Source organism: Grus americana, chromosome 7 (genome assembly GCF_028858705.1).
Source record: "Grus americana isolate bGruAme1 chromosome 7, bGruAme1.mat, whole genome shotgun sequence".
In the NCBI taxonomy this organism is placed as follows: Eukaryota; Metazoa; Chordata; class Aves; order Gruiformes; family Gruidae; genus Grus; species Grus americana.
The window spans coordinates 9,040,481-9,067,032 of record NC_072858.1 but is presented as its reverse complement, the minus strand read 5'-3'; the positions used below and the strand labels follow the sequence as shown (position 1 = coordinate 9,067,032).

At 35.1% G+C, this 26,552-nt stretch overlaps 1 protein-coding gene across 3 annotated transcripts in view; it reads left to right on the top strand.

Moving 5' to 3' along the window:
* Positions 1-26,552, top strand: part of ATRNL1 (attractin like 1) — a 520,884-nt gene that overhangs the window by 158,806 nt on the left and 335,526 nt on the right. For all 3 annotated transcript variants that reach the window (XM_054832653.1, XM_054832656.1, XM_054832655.1), the window contains one exon: positions 7,851-7,944. In XM_054832653.1, the coding sequence (XP_054688628.1) occupies positions 7,851-7,944 (94 nt within the window). The remainder of the gene's footprint in view (positions 1-7,850; positions 7,945-26,552) is intronic.

Here is a 26,552-nt window from a genome sequence, read left to right as displayed (position 1 = left end):
AACCCAGTAAAAGTTTTAGCCTGCCAGATTTAGTAATTACTTCTTTTTCAAGCAATTCTAATTTTTCTCCAAATAAAGTGCTCTTAATAATGTTGTTTTCTTTTCTGTGCTGTTATTGTACTGTGAAAAATAAGTTGGTTTGAGAGACCAAAGAAAGATAAATCACAAGGTAAACCAAGAAGGATGAAAATAAAATTAGTTATATATGAGCTAATTAGTCTAATAAGACTGATTTATTATGAAGATTAATTATGCCACTATAAAATGACAGTTGGATAAAAGGACAGTACTGCATGTCCAACAGTCCTAGTACCATCTTTTCTGGTTTTTGTACATTTATTTTTATTGCTCATAGGTTCACAGAAGTTCTTTAGCATAATTTTTATGCTACTCAATTAGTGATATTGCGTAAGTGTTGTTGAGCGCATCTGTTTGCTTTTACGTTGTCTGTCTCAAAGGTTGAATGGATATATTTCCTGTAAAAGTAATTGTTGAATGCTAAAAGGGTATCAAGGGCTTCCAGTCGAATATACGTTTCTAAAAAAATAAGTGATTAGACAGTTTTGTAAAATTACTACTGTAGGCAATTGTCTCAGAAGGGCAGTTCTCATATGGGTAGCCTAATGGGTTACATAAGTGAACATTTAGAGTGAAATTGAGCATTACAATGTTATATCTAGGATATGTTTATACTTGCTATTTCTTAGTCTAGCTGCCTGAGAAAGCCTGTATCTCCTTTTTTAAAAACCTATACAACATATATACATTCTGTAAAAAAATATATGTGTTTTGATGCATAAAGAATTTTTGATACATGTGTATTTTTTAGATATGTATATGTTTTTTTGATACAACTTATGCCTTGCACATTACCAAAATTAAAGTAGCGCACCTCAATATTTAATGGCATTGTCACAGCTTTCTTTTTTTAAAAAAAAATCAGCAAGGTGTCTTAAAGAAATTATCTATGTGCCGCTACTTGTTCAGTAGTCTTTGAAGTAAGCAAACACATTAACTTAAAGTACCATTTGTAGTGAGCTCCGTTTGAGAGAAAAATTGCTCTTGCAGCTGTATGTTGGAGATGGGGGCTAAGCAATAAGTGTTTTTAAATTCAATTGTCTAAAATGCATACTTCATGGAAATAGTGATGGGTATTCTTTTGTTGTCAGCATCAGCAAGAACATTTATATGCTGAGCAAGCAACTCCGAATCAATCATGCTGTGGATTTATTATTTAATAAATTCTATAGGGTTGTGATTTTGCAGCATGGATTTGCTCTACTGGATTATATTGTTTTCATATGATCTTTCTGTTCCACTTAGAATCTGCATGTTTTACAAAAGAGTAGTGCACAGCTATTTCCCTAAACATAGAGTAGATACTGCCAAGGTGCTTTTTTTGTTGTTGGTTTTTAAAGCTCTAATATCATCATTTCAGTTAATACGTAAAAATAACATGACAAAAGTTGGTTAAAAATTCTGTATTTTAAGCAGATTTTTATTGTAAGCCATAGATTGATTATTTATTTATTTAAATTAGCTAATGATTGATAAAAACTTTGCATGGTACTTATGTATTTAAAAGAACTGTTTAAACAAAAGCGTGTGTGCATAATATAAATCCAAGTTGGAGATGAGTGCATACAGTAGTACGGGCAGACTCTTGAAGTTGGGCTGAACTCACTGTTTCTGTCCAAAGGTGGAGCACAGAGTACATGTGCACCTACAGCAGAGCAATATGTCACCCTCCTAGTGAAAAAGTGTTTTCTTCTGTTTTGATGGAATTTCTTGGGCTTTAATTTGTGGCCGTTGTCTCTTGTTCTGTCAGCGGGCACTACGAAGAGTCTGGTTCCCTCCTATCAGGTATTTATAGGTGTCAATAAGATCCCCCCTGAGACTTTTCTTCTCCAGACTGAATCCCAGCTGTCAGCCTCTCCTAAAATGAAAGATGCTCCAGTCCCTCAATCACCTTTGCGGTCCTCTGGCCGTCTTCTGTTTTGGTTTCATTCCTGTGAAATTGAGTTCATGGACATGGAATATGGTAGAAACCAAAGCATGGTAGGAGGGGGATGACTGAGAGATTTGTTACAAAATTTCACTTGTTATCTCTACTAAAAAACTTGGTATTAATGAGATATTAACTTTAAATCCTGCCAGTCCATCTGGGGGATCATTTCCGCCGTCTACAGAGGATTGAATTTCTAAGGTGTATCTATACCTAGAACATAAAAGTGATAAGAACTCATTATTAAAGCTCAACCTGGAGACAGTTTATACAATTTTGTGTACTTAACTAATGTTTCTCAGCCATGATGGGGGTGAATGAATGGTTCCAAAATACTGCATCTCAAGTTTCCGGTCTTACTTGCAAGAAGAACTTTTGATGTGATTTTTTAAAAATATACATATCATATAGTTTATATACATTTTGAAAGTTGATTTAAAGAATGTACATGTGTTTGGGCAGGAATTTGCAACATGAAATAGTCTCCATCAGAGTTGTACAATATATTTTGAATTAAAATATATATCTATGTCTATATTCTGTGTCTGGCTTGAAATATGAGCATTGGTAACAAGTTTTTCTGTGTTTCATGTACTGCAATTTATTTTGGAAGGTGTGAGGGTAATGATAATTCTTGCCTAATAGAAGGTTCTGAAATCCAGCAGAAGCTGGCAACTATTTTGAGTCTAAGCTTGTCCTTATAATTAAAAACTGTTAGCACTGTGTGAATTATGAAATAGAGAATGACAGATGTAGTTCTTTCCCATGAGGGAAAAGGAGGCATGATATACTATCAATCCCTGTTGTATCTTGGGGGTGTGATTATCTTATTGAAAATACATCACCTGGAATTAACTTACTGTTATTATTTAATGTCAGTAGTGTTTCGGGATGCAGATTTTTTTTTTAAGAGAATAAAATGCTGTATTTCATTTTAACCAGAAATTCATTTCTGAATTTGAATACTGAATATGAGTACTTAAATTAGGAGGAAATAGGGAATGTGAACAGACTTTAATAAGACCGTTAGAATGTTATTGTATATTAAACTTGCTATAAAGCAGGATTTCAAGCTATTGTCTGCATTGATGACAGGGAAGATTTGAGAGAGGATTAGCGTCATCATAACCTCCTGAAAGTGTTTGAGTATGATGCGGCTGTGAGTGCTGGAATATATTGTAAAGGAGTAGAATCTGAATCTGATGTACCCTGTAGATAATCATGTCTCTTATCTAACAGTTATGTAATATTGTTAATATGGCCATACTCAGGAAAAGGTATAATGGCATTGCTGAGGCTAGTTTTCTGTGTTGCTGGTGTGGGTTTTTTTGAGATTAGGGCCACAAGTTGAGTCTAGATTTCTTTTCAAACAGACTATATTTCAAATAAGGAAAAAAAAAAAAGGTTTAGAGAATGTTTTCCTATTGGGCTTATAAGTGTTACCTTTAAATTTGTTTCTATATTTCTGTTAGGGATGCAATATCCTTATCCAAAAGCGTAAAGATTGTTTCTGCTTATATTTAATTTCTCTTAACCCCACAAATCTGTGTAGGTGTGCTTCATCCTCTAATTTTAAGGACACTGTCAGTGTCTCAAAATAATTCATGTTAAGAATTGGACATTATTTCAAGTATAATCATGATAGAGAATGTGTTGCTGTCAAGCTAACATCACTTGTGAGATGTGACAATGCAAAAGATTCACACTGTGCCTAACCAGACGTGTGAAAGAATAGTGGCTATCAAAAATCCACACCGAAGGACATGGGAACTACATGGCAGAAAGGAAAGCAGGTAAAAGATGCTGAAACTTGGTAAAATGCTGGAGTGTGGCAGAAGCTGAAACTGTCCTTATTGACTGAGCATCTCCATGGGATGGCTTAGCTAACTTCATAGACAGCCACAAAAAATACGATGTTGTAGGACTTCCTTGACAGTGTCTCAGATATGTTAATTAAGACAGAGCAGACAGGCCCAGAAAATCAAAAGCGATAATGCGATCCTCCCACCATCTAGCATTAAGTAGTCTGAGCCTGGGATTTTCAATCAGAAATCTCTGCTCACCACCATGTAGTTCTACTCAAACTCTTAAACCTTTTATTAAGTACATGGGGGGCGGGACACAGCACACACACTCTCCTTTTCCTTCAGCTTTAGGGAGTTCTTACAAAGAAAAATAAATTTAAGCATTTCTTTAGATCAACATTAAAGATAACTGTCCTTTTTTGGAAGAAAAAAAAAGTTACTTAATACAGACTTTAGTTGCAGCTGTTGCTGCTGGAACTTAAGCCTCATTCCTTGAAAACAAATGCATGAGGGTGGAGAGGGGTGGGACCTCCCAAAAATATGGAAAATATAAATTGCATCTCTTGTGCTGACTTGTACCAGCTCAGAATGATTGGTACAAAATATGCTTCTACAACTGATTGCAAGATTTGGCATATTTTCTATTAGCATTAGACTGCAAAAGATACTCTGGTAGCTACGGTTTTAATGTTGACTTACAGTAGTATCAGAATAGAAACCATTCACTGAGAATGGTTAAGCAGAGAAAAACGGGTAGAAAATATTAAAGAAAATATGGAAAGAGGAGTACGGAAATACCAATGTAATGGAAGAATGTAAATATTCTGTTACTTTGAAATAAAATATACCTTTAGGTTGCAGTTTATTAATTAGTAAACATATTTCATATTCAAAGCTCATAATTTATTTTGTATTATTCAGAAGTAGACCAATGCAAAAAACCTGCAGTGAGGCACAAAGATAATGGCATCTAAAATTTTTTTCCATTGAATGTACTATAATATCGTCCCGCTTCTGCTGTTGCATTTGTTTGATAACATATATTCACATTTGCTTCAGTAACAGGAGGGATGGCTTACATGTATTTTGTTTTTTGAGTAAATCCCCACATAGAGGTCCACAGATTGGTAGGAATCCATTTTTCATCACAGATTTGCAAGCCTGAGACTAATTAAAATATGCATTCACTGCTGTTAAATAAAATTTGTCCAGATGAGATTTTTAAAATAGTGTAAATGTGATTAGCTCCTGATGTCCTTTTTCAAGGTATTACCCAGGGAACAGTTAAATTACTAGCAACTTGATCAATGAGAGTAATTTCTCTTCATCTTTTAATAGAAGAAAATTAGCTGCTGGGCTTGTCAGAACTAGCTTTTTCATTGATCAGGAATCCAGAATACAACGTTCTGAATCTTCTGAACTCCTCCTTTCTTCTCCTTTTCCAGCCATACTGATCTTAGCACTATAGAAGCTTCATTTGTGTCGTGAAAATGCAGGTGAGGTAGAGCAGCCATGTTGGTGTTTTTGGTGAGAGAGACCAAACTATGAATGTGTCCTCTGTTTCTGTGCGCTATGAATACACATAGGTTAACATTTAGACATGAGTCCACAGGAAAATAAATTCCGTCAGATGTTTATGTTATTTAGCGATTCTCCAGTATAAATCCAGGAAACTCCAAAGACAGAGTGCAGCGACTAAAACATGGTGCAGTTTAAATGGAAGGCGATACCTGGCTGATTGGAGAGACGTCTCTGGATTGCTGTGTGAGCGAGCACATAGCACACTAAAGTGCACTATATAGGTGCTGATTTGATTTAGATGTTCCTGGGGATAAATAGTGCTGAAAAGTTTGATTTATCGGTAATTCCATGGACTGGGTATACAAGTCATGTCTGAGCTGCCAAAGGAAATGGTTTTGCCCATCCACAAAGTCTCATATGGCTACATCTGTTACTTTTACTGTATAATCCATTTTACCCCTCCTTCCCCCCCCCCCCCCCAAGAAGGCGATAAAGATGCATAGTGTCCAAAGGCTTTTATAACTTACTAAATAAAAGCCACTCGAGTAAAGGAAGTTCCGCTTTCACATTTGTGATCTACTTCCTATTAAGTGAGCAATAACTATGGGAGTAATCAATTAAGATTGGTTGGCAATATCTTTTGTGTTTGTCAATATATTGACAGTTTTTAGAATCTGATTTGCAATTCAGCCTTTTAGGTCCTTTATAACTTTTGTGCTGTCTTGTAATGGTGCATCACTGTAAAGAGCAATTAACCATAAGCAGAATAAGGTATTAAGAATATATTCCTTTGTTTTTTACTCAAAGTATAGCAAAGATTTACACGATTGAAATTAACTTTTGAGAAGAGGCTTTTCCAGCTTAGAGTGCCTAAATAATCATTCCATAAATGTAGAGGGGAAAACATGAATGGATTTAGGGAAACATAACTGATTATATAGTAGCAGCACTTCAATGAAAATTTATTGTAGAGTGTCGAGATCATAGCACAATTACAAAATTTAGCACTCTATGGTAACTGAAGGTGTTTTTCAGAAATGTTGTTACAAGCTGTATTATGAAAGAGAGAAAAACATCACACATCACTATATGCTGCATAGAAATTTCTGGTATGTGTGTCCTGCAGACACTGAATCTCCAGTTACCTCTTCAGTAAGAATTGCTCCTTTGGCTTCAGCCAGCTATTTAACAAGTTCTGAAAGCTGAACAAACCATAGAATTCTTGACAAGGAAATATTCTGTCAATAATATCTTATGTTTAATTGTGGTTCTACTCTGTTATATTACCTTTTCCCCTATTTGTCTTAAGCTGGGGCAGGAGGTTAGTGTGTGCACGGTGTGGGACACTGTCACAGAAATCTTCATTGTGTGTTATTCCTTATCAGTAGAGTAAGAGCATTAAAACTCAGTCACTCTGATAGAAATTCAATATCAGGATTATAAAGTGGAAAATAAACTTTTATTATATACAGCTCACCACTTAGTATTGTATCTGTTCCCAAGCAGGAGCCCACATATTAAATCTTTTGTCTTAGTCGTAATTAAAACTTCAGTGAAAGCATAATATGATCATCAAGGTAGGTTCAGAGTTACTTTGTATTAAAGAAAGACTTTAAATGTAGTGTGAATATTAGCAGGTAATTATTCCAGTATGATGTGGGAACTTATTGACACATTTACCAGAGGGAGGTTATTAAGTTTTGTACGCTTGGTTGGAAAAGAGGGAGGGCTGCCTAAACAAGATAGTCATTCGTATAAACATGGGAAGGGAAAGCAAAAAGAAAGCTGAAGAATTGGGAACACGAAGGTTTGGTTTGAGGTGAGAATCAATCAGGCAGCAAGAGTGGCAGCGAGCAGACCACTGAGGAGGGATTTACTTTAGCCGCTGAGTTACAAAGGAGTGGAGGGAGTGATGATGTTTCTGTGATTCTCCTCAATTCAAAATTCAGGAGCTTTTAAAGGTGCCTGGATTTTGCTTCTGGAATATTCCTGTTGTGGACCATAATTGTAGTATTAATTCTGTCTTTGTTCAAATGGTTTCAAAGCTTTCTTTTTCTTTGCTTTTGTCAAAAGCAGGAGTTCCAATTATATTAGACATTTTACCAAACATTTGCAATAATACTTTCTTTAATTAGACATTTGAAACTAATGGAATTTTGCTTTTGCCATTGGTCAGGGTTTCACCTTGTATAGAAAAGAAATATTGTTAATAATTTTCTGTATTGTGCGTTGAAATGGTAGACTTTAATGGCTATTCTCAAACTGCTATTATTTAAGGTGTGGAGGAGAGCCCCTAATGATATATGCATGGTTCCTAACTCTATAGAAAATAAACTAAATTATGTGCTAGTGAAATGTTCTTCAAAGAAGCTTATAATTGAAGTAGGTTTGTTGGGGTTTTTTTAATACAACTTGTAGGAAATTTGTTTAGGACAAAGTATTAAAATCCATGAAAATTCCTTTAGTTACAAAGTAAAATATGGGTGAAGAAATCTCACTTTTCCTTTTTGATTTTATAGCTTGCACGTGCAGTGGACACGCAAATATTTGTCACATGCAAACAGGAAAATGTTTCTGCACAACTAAGGGAATCAAAGGAGACCAGTGTCAACTGTGAGTACAATTAAATGCAGTGCAGTTATTGCAATTTGTGCCTATGGTATAATCACTTCTTTTCTGGTTCTGTTTTGCTTTTGTCTTTGGGTTTTTGCGATTGACTTGACAACATTTTAGGGATGAATTTTGTTTCCTACTTTTCTTAGGAAATTTCAATATTAGTCTTTTGTTACAGCATTACTTCAACTTAAGATAGAGCATAACAAATAGGAGGACTAAGAACAAGGAACTACTGGAGGAATTTCTCAAGTAGGAGAAATAACACATTAAACTATGAATAGCCTTATATTTAGTTTCTTTCAGTTCATTCTATCCTGTACATTGCGTTATCCAATAGGAACCTTATTCCTTTCATGATTATCGTTATTTCAAATAGTATTTGTCCCCCAAATTGTCTTAGCAATGTTGGTTGGAACTGGGGAAAAGGCATAAATATGGTTTATTCCTCTCCAGCAGGGAGAGGTGCCAGAAGGTTATGTTCTGCCTGCCACGAGGCCTTGTTCTTTTACTGGATTTGGGGATTCATCTCTGATACACTTAATGAACTGGCTTGAATCCTACCCTTAACGCTTTGCTTGGTAAATGTCAAGAACCAAAAATATCTGATGCAGAGACTATGTGTGTATTTGTGAGAAAGAACTGTGCTGGCAGGTATACTGTTTCAGTGGTACCTCTGGGACTTCTTGTCTACCTAACTGAAGACTCAGGGTGAGACGGGAAATCAAGATTAGGACTAAATGATGAATTTTTATCATGACAAAAGCTGAAGAGGGATAATATCTTTAAACTCTGAATTAAGTCTTCACTGAGAAATTTTTTCCTCTTTTTCTGTCCAAACAATTAATCCGTTCTAGATGTTAACAAATGGTTTCATTACCAGTGTGCTATGGGCATATGTTGATGCCGTTCTACATATTTATAAAGAATGGAGGGTGGTGGTGGTGGGGAATCTAATCCTCAGTACGTGGTACCACTCAAACTACAGGAAACAGTTTCTTTGCTCCTAACTCCAGTCCTCTCCGAACTACCGTTCAGCCTAGTTCCCATTAGACATTAGACCTGTTCCCAGTCTGTGTGTCACATACCTTTTTTGCTGTTTCCCTTTGTCTCGTGTCTGTTTCATCATCATTTTCTCCACTCTGATTTGGAACTTTTGTCTCATGCAGTCAGTCGTGTTACTCAGCCATATCAGTCTGCTGTCCTGAGTTTATGGCTGCCATAAACAGTTCTTTTATCCCATTTACAGAACTAGAAGAGCAAAGGTTGATTTGGTGGTGGATTCTTCTGTCCTGGTCAAGAGTTATAGCAATTCCACAAAACGAAGGAAATGGAGATTTGAATTTTGGCTTTTCCAGAGTAAACTTAAAATTGCAATTTCAGACTGTAAATCCCTGGTTTGGTCACGTGTAATACATCCCACTTCCTAGATTCTTACATAGACCAAGGACTTAGCCAGGCAAGTTGTGGTGTTTCTTTGGGAGAAAGTAAACTCTGCAGAGCAGCCATTTTCAAATTGGTTTTGGCTGTGATCATGTTTCAGGTTGTGAACTTCACATCTGTTGGGTTCGTAGACACCAATATTAGCATAAAAATAGTATTTTTGCTCTAAAGTCTTTCCTAATTCTGTTCTTAAAAAAAAAAAACCAACTAAAAAAAAAAAGGTTATGTAGACTATCTAGTTTATGAGAGCGCATGTAGACCAGTTCCAATGACAGACACTTTGACCATATGAGGAGACTATCTAAGATAAAATTTCAGTACTTAGAGACTCATTATTAAGATCACTGGAGGTCCTGAGGAAAGCTGATAACCACAGATTTAGAGGTTTAGTACATGTCATCGGATGATACACTTAGGATTTGTCATTCTACTCTGATGCTTGGCTTGGGAGAGTGACCCATTCACGTACGGAAGTTACAGTCAAATGTTGTTTTCAATTATTTCCCTTAGAACATCAGGAGATGATAAACATAAAAAATAGGTCACTCCTGTATGACTGAATCCAGTCCCGTACTGCCATCTAATTTGTAAACTTCATATGAAGAATGCAAACTTGATCACATTTGTATTTTGTTTAAAAAAAAAAAAGAAAAACTATTTTCTCTGTAAAAATTACCCTTACACTCAAAACCTGTTTTGAAAGTATAGTATTATATTGTCAAATTACATACACAGTAGTTATCAAGAAGATAAGGATTATTTTAAATCAGTTAAATGCTTTACTTGTATTTATTACTTTATTATATTCTTCATAAATCATCTGGAACGTGATTCAAAGTGTGAATACTGTTCTCCATAGCTCTGGATAAAAATTGGGGTTTTTTTGCCACTCGTTAGATATGCTGTTGTGCAATCTCAGCAGCAAACCTATAACCCTGTGATTTCTAAAATAAGGATTTCTGTGAAAATTCCAAACTCTAACTGTTCGGTGTGAAAGTTAGATTTATATTCCTGTCAAGAATCCTATTGATTAGAAAGTCATAGCTGCAGGGTTGTACGTTATCTCCCTCCCTTCCTCTGAAGCTTTTATATCTGGTCGTCATGTGCAGTACATGCCATGCCTTGGGGCAGAGATTGTAGGAAATCAAGGAAACTCCACAACACTTTTTTTTTTTCTTCCTTCCTTCCTTCCTAGCTTCAGAATAGCTAGTTATTTGTGTTCTTATGGAAGATCTTTATTTTTTCTTACTTTATATTTATTTTTAATTTGTTTTAGCATACTCATCTCCCAGTTATATTAATTTCTGAATTGTGCTGTTGGAAAGCATGCAACACAGTGGCATTTTAAACCAAAATTTGTCTTCTAAAGCAGCTTTGAGCATACATTTACATTCTATTTTACAATGCTATTTTAATGACATATGATAACATTTTTTCCAAAAAGAAATATTTTTGTTTTCTTTAAGTAGGTAGTTTCAGTTGGTAAAATGTTCGAGTAGAACTGATTAGAATGGTTTGATTATTCAAAGTAACTAGACTGTAAAACAATAAAATCAGATATAAATAAAAATACTTAGATTTTTTCCCCCTTAATTTTAATAATGGAATGTTCCATTGATAATAATAGGAAGATCATATTGACTTAAAATATATTTTTAGGTGAAAAAAATATTACTTTAAAGTAATTTTACTTAAATTTCTGTAATATTTAATTTGGTAGCTGCTAATTTTACCCCCTCATAGAATTTTGTCTACAGAGGTTTTAAAATTTCCATACGTTTCAGTGTATCCATATGCAGGATGATATACACAGATAAATTTTCAGAAATAGGCGTATGGAAATGTAAGGAATATGACAAGGGGATGTTTCAAAGTTCTCTAATATCAAAATTTGAACTTTTACTGGATGCAGGGAGGAAAAATATGAAAACTACAGAATTAAGTGAGTAGTTAAATCATTCTTTGAGAAGTTTCATTATTTCTGGGCTCTTCCAAGACATAGCCTTCACCTGGAGATGTGATTGTAGCTTTTGTCATCCCTTGTAAATCTGTGTAAATCTGGACAATTTATGAGCATCTGGAAAGGTTACAGGGTTACAAATGCTTGGTGGAAATAAGGTTTCACAGTGAATTTTTCAAATTGTCAGTTTTTACTGGATGTACTGTAACATTTATTGCACTGTACTTCCCAGTTACGGCCATTGCTGTAGTTTCGGGGGAAGGAAATCAATCTCTCTTGTGAAGTACTTTCCGCTGTGGCAGATTTTAGGCTGTTGGACCTGTCCTGGTGGTATTGAGACTGTATCTTTGAATGATGGGCAGGTTAGATACCATTTTAGTGTATCTAAGTTCCCAGGCATAAATCAGAATACTAATTCTGTTACCTAAATGGGAAACATTAAAATGTTGTGAATGTCTGCTGTGGTGTGTTAAAAAACAACCAACCAACCAAAAACAAACAACAAAAAACCCCAACCACAAACCCACAAAACCCAAACAAACAGACAAAACAAACCACAAAACATAGCTACCAAAAAACCATGTAAGAACTGGGCAAAAACTGGGCTTCAAGACTTCTGTAATGAAGAACTGCTGGGTGGAAATAAAATATCGGGGGGTGTGTGTGGTGTGTGTGTGTCTCCTTATTTTTAATATCATATTTCATAGTATATTTTATGTAGTTGTAAGAAGGATAAATTTAAGAGTATAAAATGTATAGAGCCAAGGTATTCTGGAATGAAAAAGTAATGTTTTGCTCATTTTAATTCTAATAAATATTCAGACTGTTCATTTCTTAGTCATACCGTTATTTCTTCTGAAGAGGTGAAAGAAATACTATTTTATTTATAAAAATATACCTTGTTTCTTTGGTAAAATCTTCACTCTATGCAAGCTTTTAAAAGCTATTTAATAATGTAAGGATCTGTGCATAAATAATAAGCACTTATTGATAGTTTGATTTACATAAGAATAAGATTTAAAAATATCCAGCTGTCCTCTTCTGTATAATTCCCCTCCACAGAATGGTATAATTCCTCTTACCAGATGGAAAGGCAGTTTAACATATACTGGCTTATGAGTCAAATTCACCATTCTATTGATATCACTGCAGCTTTATTTGCTGATAGCAAAGTAAATCTGTTTCCTCTCAGAGCTCTGCTTTTGGGTATGGGAAAAATTGACAGCAAGCACATAACAAATTCACTTTATTAGAACTTTCTTTATCAAACACACACACACACACACACACACACACAAAAAACCAACCCCAAACAAACAAAAACAACCCAGGGAGATTCCAGTTGCTGGAAGTTTAATAAAAAACCTTATTTTTCCTGATAGAGGGTAGAATCCATTTAATACTAGTTACTATGGTGATCTGTGCTTTTCTTAAGTGAAGTTAAAAAGTATGATATTTAATGTTTTAAAATATTAAAGGAAACTGTATTTTAATTTTTGCTTTTTTCAAGATTTTTTTCATTTTTCTGTCATTTGGTCATATTCCACAATTTACATATTTGGTTGTGTTTGACATCAGTTTTTTTCTCCTTGCTTATTCTGAGTCCAGTCCTTGAGTTTTCCATTTAACAGAAAACTTTGACATGCCTATGGATGTTACTCCATTACCTATGGTGTTTTAGGGGGAATTCCAGCAAAATCTGGCATGTAGATCTAGGTGGATTTAGCGACTGCCTCTGTTCTTAGTTAACTGCCTGAAAATTTTAGCTTGCTTCTGTAAGGATAGGTTCAAGCCTTCAGCTAGTTCTCAAAGAGCTAGATCGTTAGGTTGCTAAGGAGAGCAATAAAATAAAACTCCCACTTCAACATTAAATATATGTTTTAAATGTACTAATTTTCTGCTCTACACATAGTAATTATTGCCAGATCTATCAAGGACTTGAGATCCTTTTTTTTTTTTCTTAATTAATGTTTCTGGCATCAATCATTTTTGCTTAAATTGCAGCTTTCATTTAAACAACATGTCTAATAGCAAAGCTTCAGAACATGACCCAAATGCACTCTAATGGCTTAAACACTCAGAAAGCACTTGAAACATTTGAGATAGTTTTTAATCTAAAATTTGAAGAAAAAAACGTTTGTGATTCACAATGGACCTTGTGCGGTATTTTTTAAAATGGGTTTTGCCAGTATTGTATGTTACTATCAGTCTTTTTGTTGATTCCCCACCCCATACTGCAGTAGGCTCACTTTCTCTTCTTTGACATATTCAGTACATGATATGTAAAGTTCATGAGGCTCTCTGGGATCTTTCAGAGTTGCAGGCTCCCTGTAAATGTGAAACAACACTTTTCGTAAGCATTGTTACATTGCAAACATGACATTTTTTTTGGGAAATTGCCCAACTTTGTAAAAAAGGAGAACTGGACTTGGAATGTCCTCGTTCCTAGAAGGCAGTGTGAGGAGTTAGTGGCTGAGGGAGCAGCTGCAAGCTCTTAGCCAAGAGCTTTGCGTAGTGATACTTTCTTGTGGGACAGTTGTGAATGTGTTAAATCTGGGGAACACTGCAATATTGATATCGCAATGTAAAACTAGTTATGTTAGCAAGATGTCTCTTGCCAAAAGCTGAATTAAAAATGGTACGTGTAATTTTCTTAGGTGTTCTGTTCCGATGAAATATGCCTTTTATCTTTCTGAGTGCAATACTAATTGTCTGGAAAATGGGAACAGTTTGAGGGTGAGGGTTTCTCTTTAATGAGAATAAAGTGTTTTTGCTCTTGGCTTCTGTATTAGGCTCTTCCATAACTGACTGTATGCACATATATATATATATATATATATGTATGTCTCTTGGTTTGGCAAGCTCACCAGAGCAGAATCTGCTCACTGCTGGGCTTCAGTTGTTCTCTAAGGTTTTCTATATTCATTATTTCCTCTCCAGGCTACCTCCAAAAAATACAAACTGCAGAGCAAATCAGACTTTCTTTATAACTTTCCAGACACTCCTGGCTGTAAAACAGGAATGCAAGCACTATACCTGTCTCTTGTGCCTAACTGGTTTATGTTAGTGTGTGTGCTGGATATAGATTTAATTAATATATTTTTTGTTTCGTATTTGAAAAATATATGGTGCTGGATTTTTTTTTTTTCAAAATAAGTGAATCCAAATACCTTGTTTTTAAAACATTTTTCCTCGTGTGCCAGGGCCATGCCATCCAGTGATTGGCGTTTGAATAATCTGTTTTGCTTAGTGCAGGATCTATCAGTGGAGCAGTGGAACAGGGCAGGCTGCCTAAGTCTTTTGCAGATCATGTGTTTTGAATTCCAGTGCTCAGGACATGTCTGTTATAAAGCAAACCATTTTTATAAGAAGTGCTAGTAATTTTTAGTGCCAAGTGTTACTATAGTCTGGATTGTCCAAAGATGTATAGGTAATGTAATACTTCTATGTATTATTTTTATAATAATAGAGTAGCAAAGCTGACAAGAATAGACAAGTTTACAAGTTCTTTAGGTCTGAAATAGACCCATAAAGATTTAAAGCTAAATATAATCTGAAGACAATTATTCTGCCTTTAATTAGGTACGTATTGAGTCTGGATGGGCATGAGTTTAGGAGCAGGAGTGATGCTAATGGTTACTGTCATACAGGAAAAAAAGAAACAGGGATAGCCTGTGCCGCATGAGAGAGTTACTGGGAAGGGGAGAGGAAGGGAGGTTATGACTGCCGTAAAACTGCTTTATTATTGAGTCTGATTTTTTTTGTTATCCAGCAAAGTTGAGACCTTAGCTTCTGTGCTTGTTTTTAGAAAGTGTTTGGGAGGTTCTGAGGCTGTTCCCATGCAGCTAAGGAGGGGTGAAGGGCTTGTGGCTTGGTATGGCTTCACATCTCATCTAGGGCTAACTTTAAAGCAGAATTGCACGTATCTGAGTAGCAGACAGGGTCACAACAGGTTGTGAAGACTTACAGTTTGAGGGTTTTTTTCTCCCAGTTCAAGCTGCTGAAAATGGTGTCGGGGCTGTGCTGCGTTGCATCCGTTAGGGTGTGCAATGAAGGCACCTGGGAATGCTTCTCTGCGGCCAGGACCAGAACTGCAGTTAAGAGCTAGTAAGGCCGAGGCTTATGAAAAGTAACAGAAGCCCAAATCAGTATGAACAGCTCTTCTTATAAAGCAACCAGCCCAGTGGGAGAGGTGCAGGCAGTTATACCACTTCTTGGTACTGCGTCTCTGGGAAGGTGTAGAAGGAGATTAAAGCATTTCTAGTACGACAGGCGACGTAAGGTGTTGTTCAGTTCCAGAAAAAACTTGTAGGAGGTTTCTGGCAGTGGACACCAGCTTCTTTTCAACATGCAATTCTACCAGTCAGTTGTCTCTCCTAATCTGCATGAACCAAGTACCCCCATAGTGTATTCTTTCTGTCCAGATAAGATGCTGGGGTCCCCACAAATCATAAATCCATCCAGTTTGAGTATCATGGTCACTAACTCTGTTAACCATTGATATAATTATTCTGTTCTTTTCATGCTGCAGTGGTTGGATTATAAACTGTCATTGTTCACGGGACTCACAATAAATCTCACAGATCATAAATTGTCATGTATAGGATAACATCTGTGAATTACTCTACTAGAGTACTTTTAACTACTCCTTATTAATGAACTTCTCTGCCTCAGTATAGCCAAGGCACTGTGTGCCTGACCTAACCATTTTACATTTTCAGTGTTCACTATTCACTATAGATGCTCTCAGATTCGAGCTCTTTTTCAGATAGCAACAGCTTGTCCACCTGATGTCCTGTACGTCTCTCACCTGCCCAGTGAATACGCTGATCCAGCCATTGCTTTCCAGAGGAACTGTATACACACCTAAGTCCAGTAAATGGTTTTGATCTGTAACTCTGTCGTGCAAAACGCATTGAGGCGAGTGTACAGGTACCTGAGAAACTCTCCAACCGTGGTGTCCCTAGGCACCTAACTGCAACCTGTGTGCTGTGCGAGCAGTTGTGGTAGTTGTTCTGGGCTTGGGAATTATACTCCAGCACTGGGCATCTAACAATTTGGTGGTGGGACAGAAGCATTACAGCACATATGTCTCTCTCTCAATTCAGGGGCTCCGATCCATTCAGTTTTGATGCTTTTTTTTTGTTTTTTGTTCCATTCCATCCCTCTTAAGGAGACAGTGAAGTTGGAATTGTCTGCCTAAGTAATTGTCCCTCTTTGGAGTCTGTTAAATCTTTCTTTACAGACTTTATGCCATAAAATGAACTCCTGCAGATTGTTTTAAGAGTTAAAAAGGTAGCCTATTTTTTTTTCTAAATCTCAAAGACAACAATGCTTAATCCTCCATCTCTTCTTAACCCAAAACCTCACAATTTTTAAAAGTTAGAATATTTGCTACAGGCAGAGGAGAAAAAATAACACAGATTTCCAGTTGAGCATGAAGTTGTTTGGGCCTTCCTACTGCTTTGGCTGAAGATAACAGGTTGTCTTTATAGAAGAAAAAGTAAGTATTTGGTGGCTTTTCTGGCTACTCATCCTGCTGTCATCAGAAGAAAAATTTCAGCAGAATTGTGACTGACAAAACCAGATATTTGAGGGAGCTCTTATTAAAAATTCTAGTATATAGTGCCATATTGTAACTGATTAAATTCAATGTATGCTATGTTATAGTAACAAGCCTATCACTATTATTATTGCTGACTGCTGCTACCAGAGTCAGCTTTGGACAATTAACTATGGAGTAGAAGGGAGGAAAGTGATATTTCCTTTGTGGAAGGGGAATATTTAAGGAGATGGTTTTTTTTTTTCTAAGATTTAAGAGGAAACACTCCTACAAAACTTTATGGAGGACACAACGTTTTCAAGGTGAGCATCTTCCAGAAAACAAATGTTGCTAGTGGAGTTTTTCATGGGCCCTTTCTCTAGAACAAAGAATTTGACATATATGGTTATTTTTGCCTTCGTGAAACACAAACGCTGGTCAGCTTTAGTATATGGATGCATTTGAGAAATCAATGCTATCAGATTGATTTTAATATTTTGCTCTTCCTAAGGAGATCTTGGCTTGTATAGGAGATACAGATCAGCCTTCAAAACTGTTTATCAAAATTTTATGTATCAATATTGGCCCTTTGTGCTGGAAAAGAGCCAAGGAGGAGAGCCAAAGAGTTTCCTGATGTGCCCCCATCCTTTCTGTTGCTCATAGTCCATATCAGCATAGACAAAGGCAGTTTGTCAGTTGTAGGAAAAGGAGAGAAGGGACATAAGGCAAGAGGGGCTTATAGCAATATTGTTGGAACCTTAATCAAAACTATATTTAAAAAAAAATGAACCCAACAGTTTTGGCTGTGTAAAGCCATCAGTTTTCAGGTGCTTCATAAACAAGCACGTTCTTTTTTAGTTTTCAATTTAGGGTAAGATGAATCATTCAAAATTTTCAAAATTGTGACTAAAAAAAGTACTTAGAATGATACTGGATAGCGACAATGATGAGGGCAACAAGAAGCAGCTAATCAAGAGTCAAGGCAGAATGTCCATCAGATTCTAGGAGCCATACACCACCCAAACGTTCATGTGGCAATGACTCATAAGCACATACTGCTCACCTGGTGGGGAGTGAAAGCTTTGTGAATATTTCCATGAAACCTTCCCCTTCCCCTGACTCCCCAGGAATTCCACTTCTCCATTGCGAGACAAGATGTTGTGCTGAGCACGCAGCTCGGTCCCAAGATGTCCTGCAGTTGTTGGCCTTGTTGGCTTCCTGCTCCCTGCGAGCACTTTGGATTAACCGGCTGCTTCTTGCCCCAGTGCAACGTGACTGCTCATTACTTACAAATGGGCACCGACATGAGATGTTAAGTAGCAGATGCTGATAGACTATTTAGATTACTACATCTGGAGAGATGTTAATTGTTTATGATCTTCTTTGTACAGCTTCACTTTTTCTCCTGTGGTTTCTACCAAGGATAAGATAGATACTTAACATTTTCTGGTAGAAGTGCTTAAAAATATTCTAGTACAAAAACTTTATGAAATTCTTTCCCCTGAATCATTCAAGGTAGTACTGGGGAGCTGGCAAGACTTTTTACAGAACTTTTTTAGAGAAAAAGGAGAATTGATCCATTTTCATTAAATGATTAGTAACAGAAATGAGGTTTGGGTGGCTGAAGTTTAAAGAGAGTAAAGTTATATTGTAAAAAGCATTATGATTTAAATACAGACATTGATTTCAATATGCAGAACTGGTATTTCATTATGTACTGTTAGACTTTTAACAGAAATTCCAGTTGTGAGAAAAACAAGTGAAAATTGTTGTGGGCCACAAGTATATTGAGTTTTGATACAGATTATGTAGTTTCTTCTCATCCAAAACTGATTTGTAAAAAATGAGATGATTTCAAAGGAACCCAGCTGTTTTGGCACATAGTTATTTTTGCACGTTCGTGTAAATTCTGAATTTTTTTCGAGATTTATGACAACAAAGATTCTACAGTGAGCTTATTAAATAGCATTGGATGTCTCCCAAAACACCTTTTGTGTGTGGTTTTTTTTTTAAATAAGACTGTTTCTTCCTGAAATGACTACATTCACTGAGGCACAAAGCATCAATTCTCAGTAAATGATGAACAGCATTTGTGCTTTTTAAATGACTGATAATATTTTTTTCTTTTTGCTTAAAAGAAAAATAATTTTAAATCATAAGGAGGAAGCAGTTATTTCACCTGTTCTCTACTTAGTATGTCTGTATATTGTTAATATCCATCATTTTCTGAGATACTTGATTAAATGTAGTCTGAACTGTATTAAAATGGATTTAGTTTTAACTATAAAATAGCTTTGCAATTAAATCCAGTAGGAAGTATATATAGGAATTACTTCACTACAGTTGTCATTTGAACTACCAGACCATTTTAAAAATAAAATAAAAACATTAGGATATTGCCTGTCAAAATAACTATTTCCCTTACTATTTCAGTATGTGGAAAATTCAAATTATATACCTAATGGGAGGCGAGTTGGAATTCAACCATCACAACATGTTTGTGTACACTTACTTTACTAAGTGTAACTGATGTAACACACACCTCTTACACATTCAAGGTTTTCCTTTTTAAGCTAGGCAGGGAATGTGTTCAAGGAGCATTTACAATGAAAATAATATTTTTCAATAGAATCTGTGTCAAGTTTTCCATTTTAAAAGAACATCAAGTTGAATGATTTGAAGCTGATACTGATTTTATTAATTGACAAGTAACTGAAAATATTAGCTGTTATAGAGTTGTTCTCTGTTGAAAACAGTTTTGTAATACTGGAGTAAGCACTTGGTAGCTTTAAAGTGGTTGTGGTGCTGATGCTGCTTAATCCAGCAAATTGATCACATAATTTTGACCAGGACTGAGCAAAGGCTCAAGGGACTGTCTGTGTGTGTCTGCTGTCAGGGCTTGTGCTATCCAAGTCAATACCTTGCGGTGGATATGCTTCTACACGTAGTTCAATCATGATTTGCGTGAATTAATTTGTAGTGAATGCAGGAATATTTAAAGCAGAAAGAATATATTGATGCTAAACAGTAGGCCCAAGCAAATATTTTTGTTTTAAGGAATGAGAAGGGGTCTGCATGAATTTTTTTTTTTTATTTCAAGGGAAAGCAGTTTTCTAAGGCAGACCTGTCCCGAACATCCACGTTTTCCTTATTTTCAGTGTACAAGTTTAATGTATATAGTAATACAGACATTTGATTCTTTTTAATGAAATGAATTGTGACTTTAACAAAATAGATTCTATGAATCTTAATTTCTTCTTAATAGATCTTTGGTGCTTATGACTTTTTCAAAGCTCTTGAAAATTGTTTCAATTTTCTCAAATCTTAACCTTCAAATAAAATATTATCCATTGTGCGGTATAGACCTGGGCTTATAATTTACATTTGATAGGCCATTAGTATGGTAATTAGTAATTGGTACAAGAGTTGTTAGCATTGAAATAAACATCTGGCTTAATCAATTTGTCATTAAGCTAGTACAAGTATGTAGGTAACAGTGGGAAAAGAAAATACCAGTGTGATAGCTCATAGCTATCTATAAGCTATCAAGACATAGCTAAGTTTGCAATTAAAATAGTGCCTTTTTATGTTGCTTGATATGGATTGCTCAGCACTCAGCTTGCACAAAATACCCTGTCTTATTTCTGTTTTTAAATCTATTTTCAAAATCTTACAAATAAGTAAAAGAAATGAAGCTACGTTGTGATGAAAACCCTGTTGATAGATATATCTATCAGCTTTGGCTTGTGATATTTATTCATTTTTTTCCACTAAGAAAGGGGAAGAAAAAACAGGTTTTAGCCAGCAATAAGGAAATGCTAGGTCAGATGGATACTGGTGACACTATTTGTTAGAAAGCTCCTGGTGATGGAAAGATTGCTTTTCTTCTCCTCTTATGGTCTGTAATAGAAGTAATATGCATCTTCCTACTGCTGTTTTCATTTTCTGTTTTCTCTTTTAGTCAATTGTACACCTTTACATATAGATGAAAATTTAGCTGCAATAGTTATATTTCTGGTTGTAAAGTTAAAACCTTTTATTTCACTTTGCTGCCAGTTATTAGTTTTAAATTGCTTCAGTAGTTGCTGAGAGTGTTAAAAGAAGTTTGCACATAAAGGATTAAAATTATGCATAGGTAGAAGTAAGAAATAAATTTTGGTATTAAGACATGGGAGTGAGAAAGGCATTACTTCTCATTTCTTTTTTCATGAAGCTGCTGATAATTATATAGACTAAGCCCATCAATTACACAGTGCTAAATCATGCTTAGGGAGTCCTCAATTTGAGGAGCCTTCCAGTTAAAACGAACTTGCTTTCTTCTGCAGTTGTGTGTGCAGACATCTAGAAGTCAGGCAGGTTTTCTTCTGTATTGTATCTTCTTTCCATCTCGACTCTGTAGCTGCAGTCGTTGCAGAAGAGCCCATGTTCTCGTGCTTCCCCGTGCCCCGAGTACAGGCAGTGCTAGAAAAGCTTTCTGTAACACTAGCTTCTGTGTTAATGATGGGCTAACTAAAATGATATATTCTTTTTTATTCTGTTATGAAGATAAAGGTACCGCACGGAACATTTTAAAGACCTACTTAGAAAACAGTAGATGTTTCAACTGTATTTTTACAATTAACATAAAAAGAAGGGGCTATAAAAACTATGTTGGTTCAGAAATAGGATTAAAATCCTATTCTATAGTTGATTGGAGACATCTGATGTGATTACCTATATTGTTATTCTTCCTTGCTGCAGATTTGTCTAAGAGGAATATTTATTTCACTCCTGTTTAAAAATCTGGAGATACACTACCTGGGATAATGAATTCTGCAGGTTGACCATATGTAAGCACGTATGCATATATAAACATCCTTTTTTCTTTGCCTTTTTGTTCTTCGCCTGGATTATCATGTGAATGACAAAAAATAAACAAAGTATGAAAAGCCAGTAAGTTAAAATAAACAGTATTACTGAAAAGTGCCTGTAATATTTTACCTTTTATAATGTAAACTAACAAAGTTTGACAGCAAAAGCAAGTTCTCCATCACATGGAAGGTATTTTCAGGGAACGATAACTGATAGGGCAACAACAAATAGCATAGGACAAATCCTATCTGTACTCACCAGCTGAAAGATAATAATGTCTCAATATTAGAAATGCTCCCTTATTCTTTTCTTCTTTTGTATTGAAGAATCAGTTTTAGAAAGTATAAAATATAAATTAAGCTGCATAACCTTTGCATGCTTTGAGCTCTCTATTTTATTTTTTTTTTTTTTGTGGATGTGTTGAAAAGTAAGTGGTATTCTTTATCTAGCTTACTAGATAATGGGGCTGGGGAGCTTGATTACAAAGGCATAAATCAATCCAAGAGCCCTGATGATATCCTAAACTTCAACAGTGAAGCCTGAGTGCTTTATTAGATTATCACTTCAGAAGGATTGATTTACAGCTTTAGTTCTCCATCTCCATCTATTATTTTTGTATTACAAGAAAAGGAATTTTTCAGCAACTTAAAAAAAGAACAAAGTACCAGAAGTCAAAGTAAATACTTAGCTAGAAAAGCTGTTTTAAATAGCGACAGGACTCTGATTTAGAATCAAAGCAAACATAAACAGATCTGAAAATTTGACCTGCCACAACACTTTTCTTTTACTCAATATTACACAGAGCAATGATAAATTTAGGAATTCTAAATTACAGCAGGAGGCCAAAGGGAGAGCAGCGAGATTGCCAGACTAACAGAAGAAAAGTGTCCAAAGTGGTACGTTGTCCTGGAAGACAAGTTGTTGGGCTGCTCACAGCAGAGTGACAAGAATTAAAGGGTAAAGGAACAGTCACATGTGCCAAAAAAAACCTGAATAAATCAAGTTTCATAAAGAAGGTTTAACTTAAAAAAAAAAAAAAGAAAAAAAGAAGAAAAAGCACCTGGAAATGAGTTCTTAGAAGATCCAGAAGGAGATGAGGGCAGCAATTACTTTTTAACAGATGCTTCAAAATGTCTTTCTGATCCTGTTCTCATTTAGGTCATTTTATCCTTTCTTACACATAGTCGTGATTTAATCACAGATTTGGGGCCTGATTTAGATAAATATTTCAATACACAATAACACCTTTTTACTTAAGTTTAAGAGGGGGTATTTCCCTGATTTGGTATGAACTGGGGAACATACAGTTTACTTTTACTTTCTCTTGTTCTTGAGAGGCTAATTGTAAACCGTGACGTACAGAATAGCAGCAAGAGTTTTGCAAAACTAGTTCACAAAGTTCTTCCCATCCACTCTTAATACTTTGATTCTCTTCATCCATTCTTTGTCCTTCTCTTTATTGTTATGTCTTGTTTTCCGGTGTTGGTAAAGGTAACGTTTTCTGAGGTAAGGTAACATTGAAGGTGACAAATGATGATTGTAAAAAATGAAAAAATACGTAAATCAATCCTGCATGTTGAACAGAAAAATTGCCGCCTCTATATTTATGAATAAAAGAAGAGGTAACAGCACATCTGAACAGATGAACAACTTTACTGCTGTTCAGTGCCATCCACATAAAAGTAAAATACCTCTAAGATTCAGAAATGGGAATTCTGTAAATCCATTCTTTGGGGAAGACATGCATTATTATTTTTATTATTTTTTTAAAGAGAAAATGCATTTATTGTTGGATGGTACTTAAGGATTTTTTTCACCTTTTTCTATTGTATTTAAAACGACCCTGACGTATAAAATCAAATGCAATTTCCAACCCTGCTTTTAGGGTAGAAAAAGGGTAAAACTTAATTATGTTTTTTTTTTAATGCTCTTGTCTTTTTGTCATTGACTTTCATGAAGCCTTTCCTATACCATTAGTTTGTTGCTTTTGTTATTGCTTTTTTGGAAAATAGTTGCTTTTTTGAAAAATAGTTAACTACATGATTTAATAAATGGTTTGGTGTTTACCTTTTGGAAGCTTTGATTAGAGCTTTCTCTGTGCTTGGTTTTGTAGAATTTTATCTGCCTGTTCTTCATCATCTACTCAATGTTCTTAAGTATTTCTATGCAGTTACATTTCCAATAACATTGGAGGTTGTTTTGAGACTTAGTTGTTATGCCACAGGATGTTGATTCTTTTAATTGAAATATTTGAACCCATGCATACGCTATACCTGTCCACAGCTTTTACCTTTGTCACTTAATTTCTGCAACCTAGAAATCTCTCGTCTCTTGTCTTAATTACGTTTGTATCATATGAAGTTTTCTGCAACACGAATGTCATTTAAGTACGGATCTTAAAATAATTTAAAGTGAATGTTCAGCAAACAGGACTTCTTTCATTGGGGAAAAAAAGAATGAAAGAAATGGTGACTAATGTAGCTTCGTTATAAACATGCTAAAAGTTCAAATTAAATTATTCCAGTTAATTGCATGCCTAGAAACAGAAAAGAAGCACTGAGTAGTACAACCCAAACATTAGTCTGATACATCTTCTTCCCCCTTAGTGGATATATTGAGCGTACACCAGATACATCCAGCTTCGTATGTTTCTAAATAGTATATTGTATCCAATTTTCTGCCTGTTCGTAATAATATAGTAGATTCTCATACATTCTATTAACACACTGTAATGAAAACTACCAGGTAATGTTTTGTGTGAGAATTTTCTTCTTCAAATTCCAATCATAGCTAGAAGTCATAAATATTCCTTAATATTCCTATAGAAAACTATTCTTCTTGTTTTCAGAATCCAAGTCCAGGTACCAAAATTTTTTTCTGTTATGGCTGTAGGTCACGCAGTGCACTTTGGTTTTATTTTTCTCATGGTGCGTAGGTCTTACTTATCAACTCGAGTTGACAAAAGCTAAAAGTTTTTCCTGGTTTTGGAAATCTTGATTTTATTTTATTTTTTTCAAAATGACATGGAAACCATGTCTTTCCAGGTAAAAAAGATAAGGAACACCTGCACATTTTGGTTTTAAAACAGAGTATTTCACTATAGTTCTTATATATTTCTTATGAGTAGTTTATGTGAATTTGACATTTTGTCTTCTGCATATGTGCTCATTCTTCTTGATAGTGAACAAATAAATGAATCCAAGATTGCTTATAAAATATTCTGTCATTTCAAAAATGATGTGGTGCTTAGGGCACTTCTCAAAAGCCACTTTTGAAGTAGAACTTTGAAATCGCAGGGTGGTTTCAGTTATATTTCTTTAAAAATAAAAATCCAAAAGGGAACCAAAAAAAGAAAGAAGATGGAAAGCTTAAAATTGTAGGACAGAAGATACCATTTTTTTTTTAAGCCTGTCTCATCATGGTCACTGGAGAATTTTAAAATTAAATGTTTAGATTTCATCCAAGAGTGAAATGTTTGGTATGATGCATTAGGATGCTCTGCAAACATAAAATAATTGTAGAGTGAATTCTTTGGATTTTTTCCCACTCTGATCTTCCCAAAAGAGCATCCACCTCGGAGTGCAACTTTCCACTGTGCTCTCAGTTGATTTCTCTGTCTTATTTATGAAAGATGTGACAAGTACTTTGTTTTTCTGACATGATGGACCATTTCAGTCACTAGAATTGTGTTTGAAGTGACATTAAAATATTTTGCATTTCTAATTTGTGGGTAATGTTACAAATTATAGCATTACTTTTGCATAAATTAAAAACCCAATCTGAAAACAAGTGAGGAAAAAAGACCTTAAGAACATGAGAACACTTGAGGATAGGATTGTATTTTAAATAATTTTAAAATCACTATCATAATGCAGAAAATATATATTTTATATATATTTTACTGACAAATATTGTAACTGAAATTTTCATCTTAAAATATCTCAGTTAAAAAAATTATCTGAATATTTCACAATATTAAAACCTTTGGCTAAATTATTGGACTGAGGAAGTTTATTATTCTTTGACTTAAGCAAAATGACTTGGGACAGATTTTCATGCTGGCACGCAGAACAAATTTAATTCAAACTGAGATGAAAGGCGGTTAATGTAATTGTAGCCTATTATCCTATGCAGGCTTGAGTTAAGAAGCAAACCCACAGACAGTCAGAAAATGATGGATAGAAAATAGAAATGCTCAAGGCTGGTGAAATAGAGACTTGTGAAGGGATTATGCCGTAACTGTTCCCACACAATCTCTGCATCAGTAATATCCCACCTCTACCGTATGTTTGGATTACTAAACAGGATTTTTGTATGCCTCCTGGGTTCTTTTTATTTCCCTGTGACGTCAAAAAAGGTCCTCGTTTAGTAAATTTCACTACTCTGTAATCCTGATTTTTTTGCCCTTAATCTACCACATTCATAAGTCCTAGGGATGCAGTAAAGCATTCTGTTACAGAACTTTTTCCTTTTTTTTGTTTTTAAATTTGCTCTCAGAGGCAAATGGTTGCTCACATACATAGTTAAAATTTTTGATCCAGAGCATGACTGTGGTGCTCAATGCTAGCAAGAAACTATTCTTTTTACTAGAGTATTTAGTTAAAAAATAGGAAATAATAATCAGCTCTCAGTTTTTTCAACTGTAAGAGTGACTGTTTGGTTTAGCATGGCCCTTTGTAAGTAGCGTATTTCAGGTGATCAAGTGTGGATTTGGTTTTTTAGGACTGCATTCTGACTACCTATTTTTTAATTATTCCATTTTATTTTGCAGTAGGTGGTGTTTGGATTTTTTGGAATACATACCAAATTTTG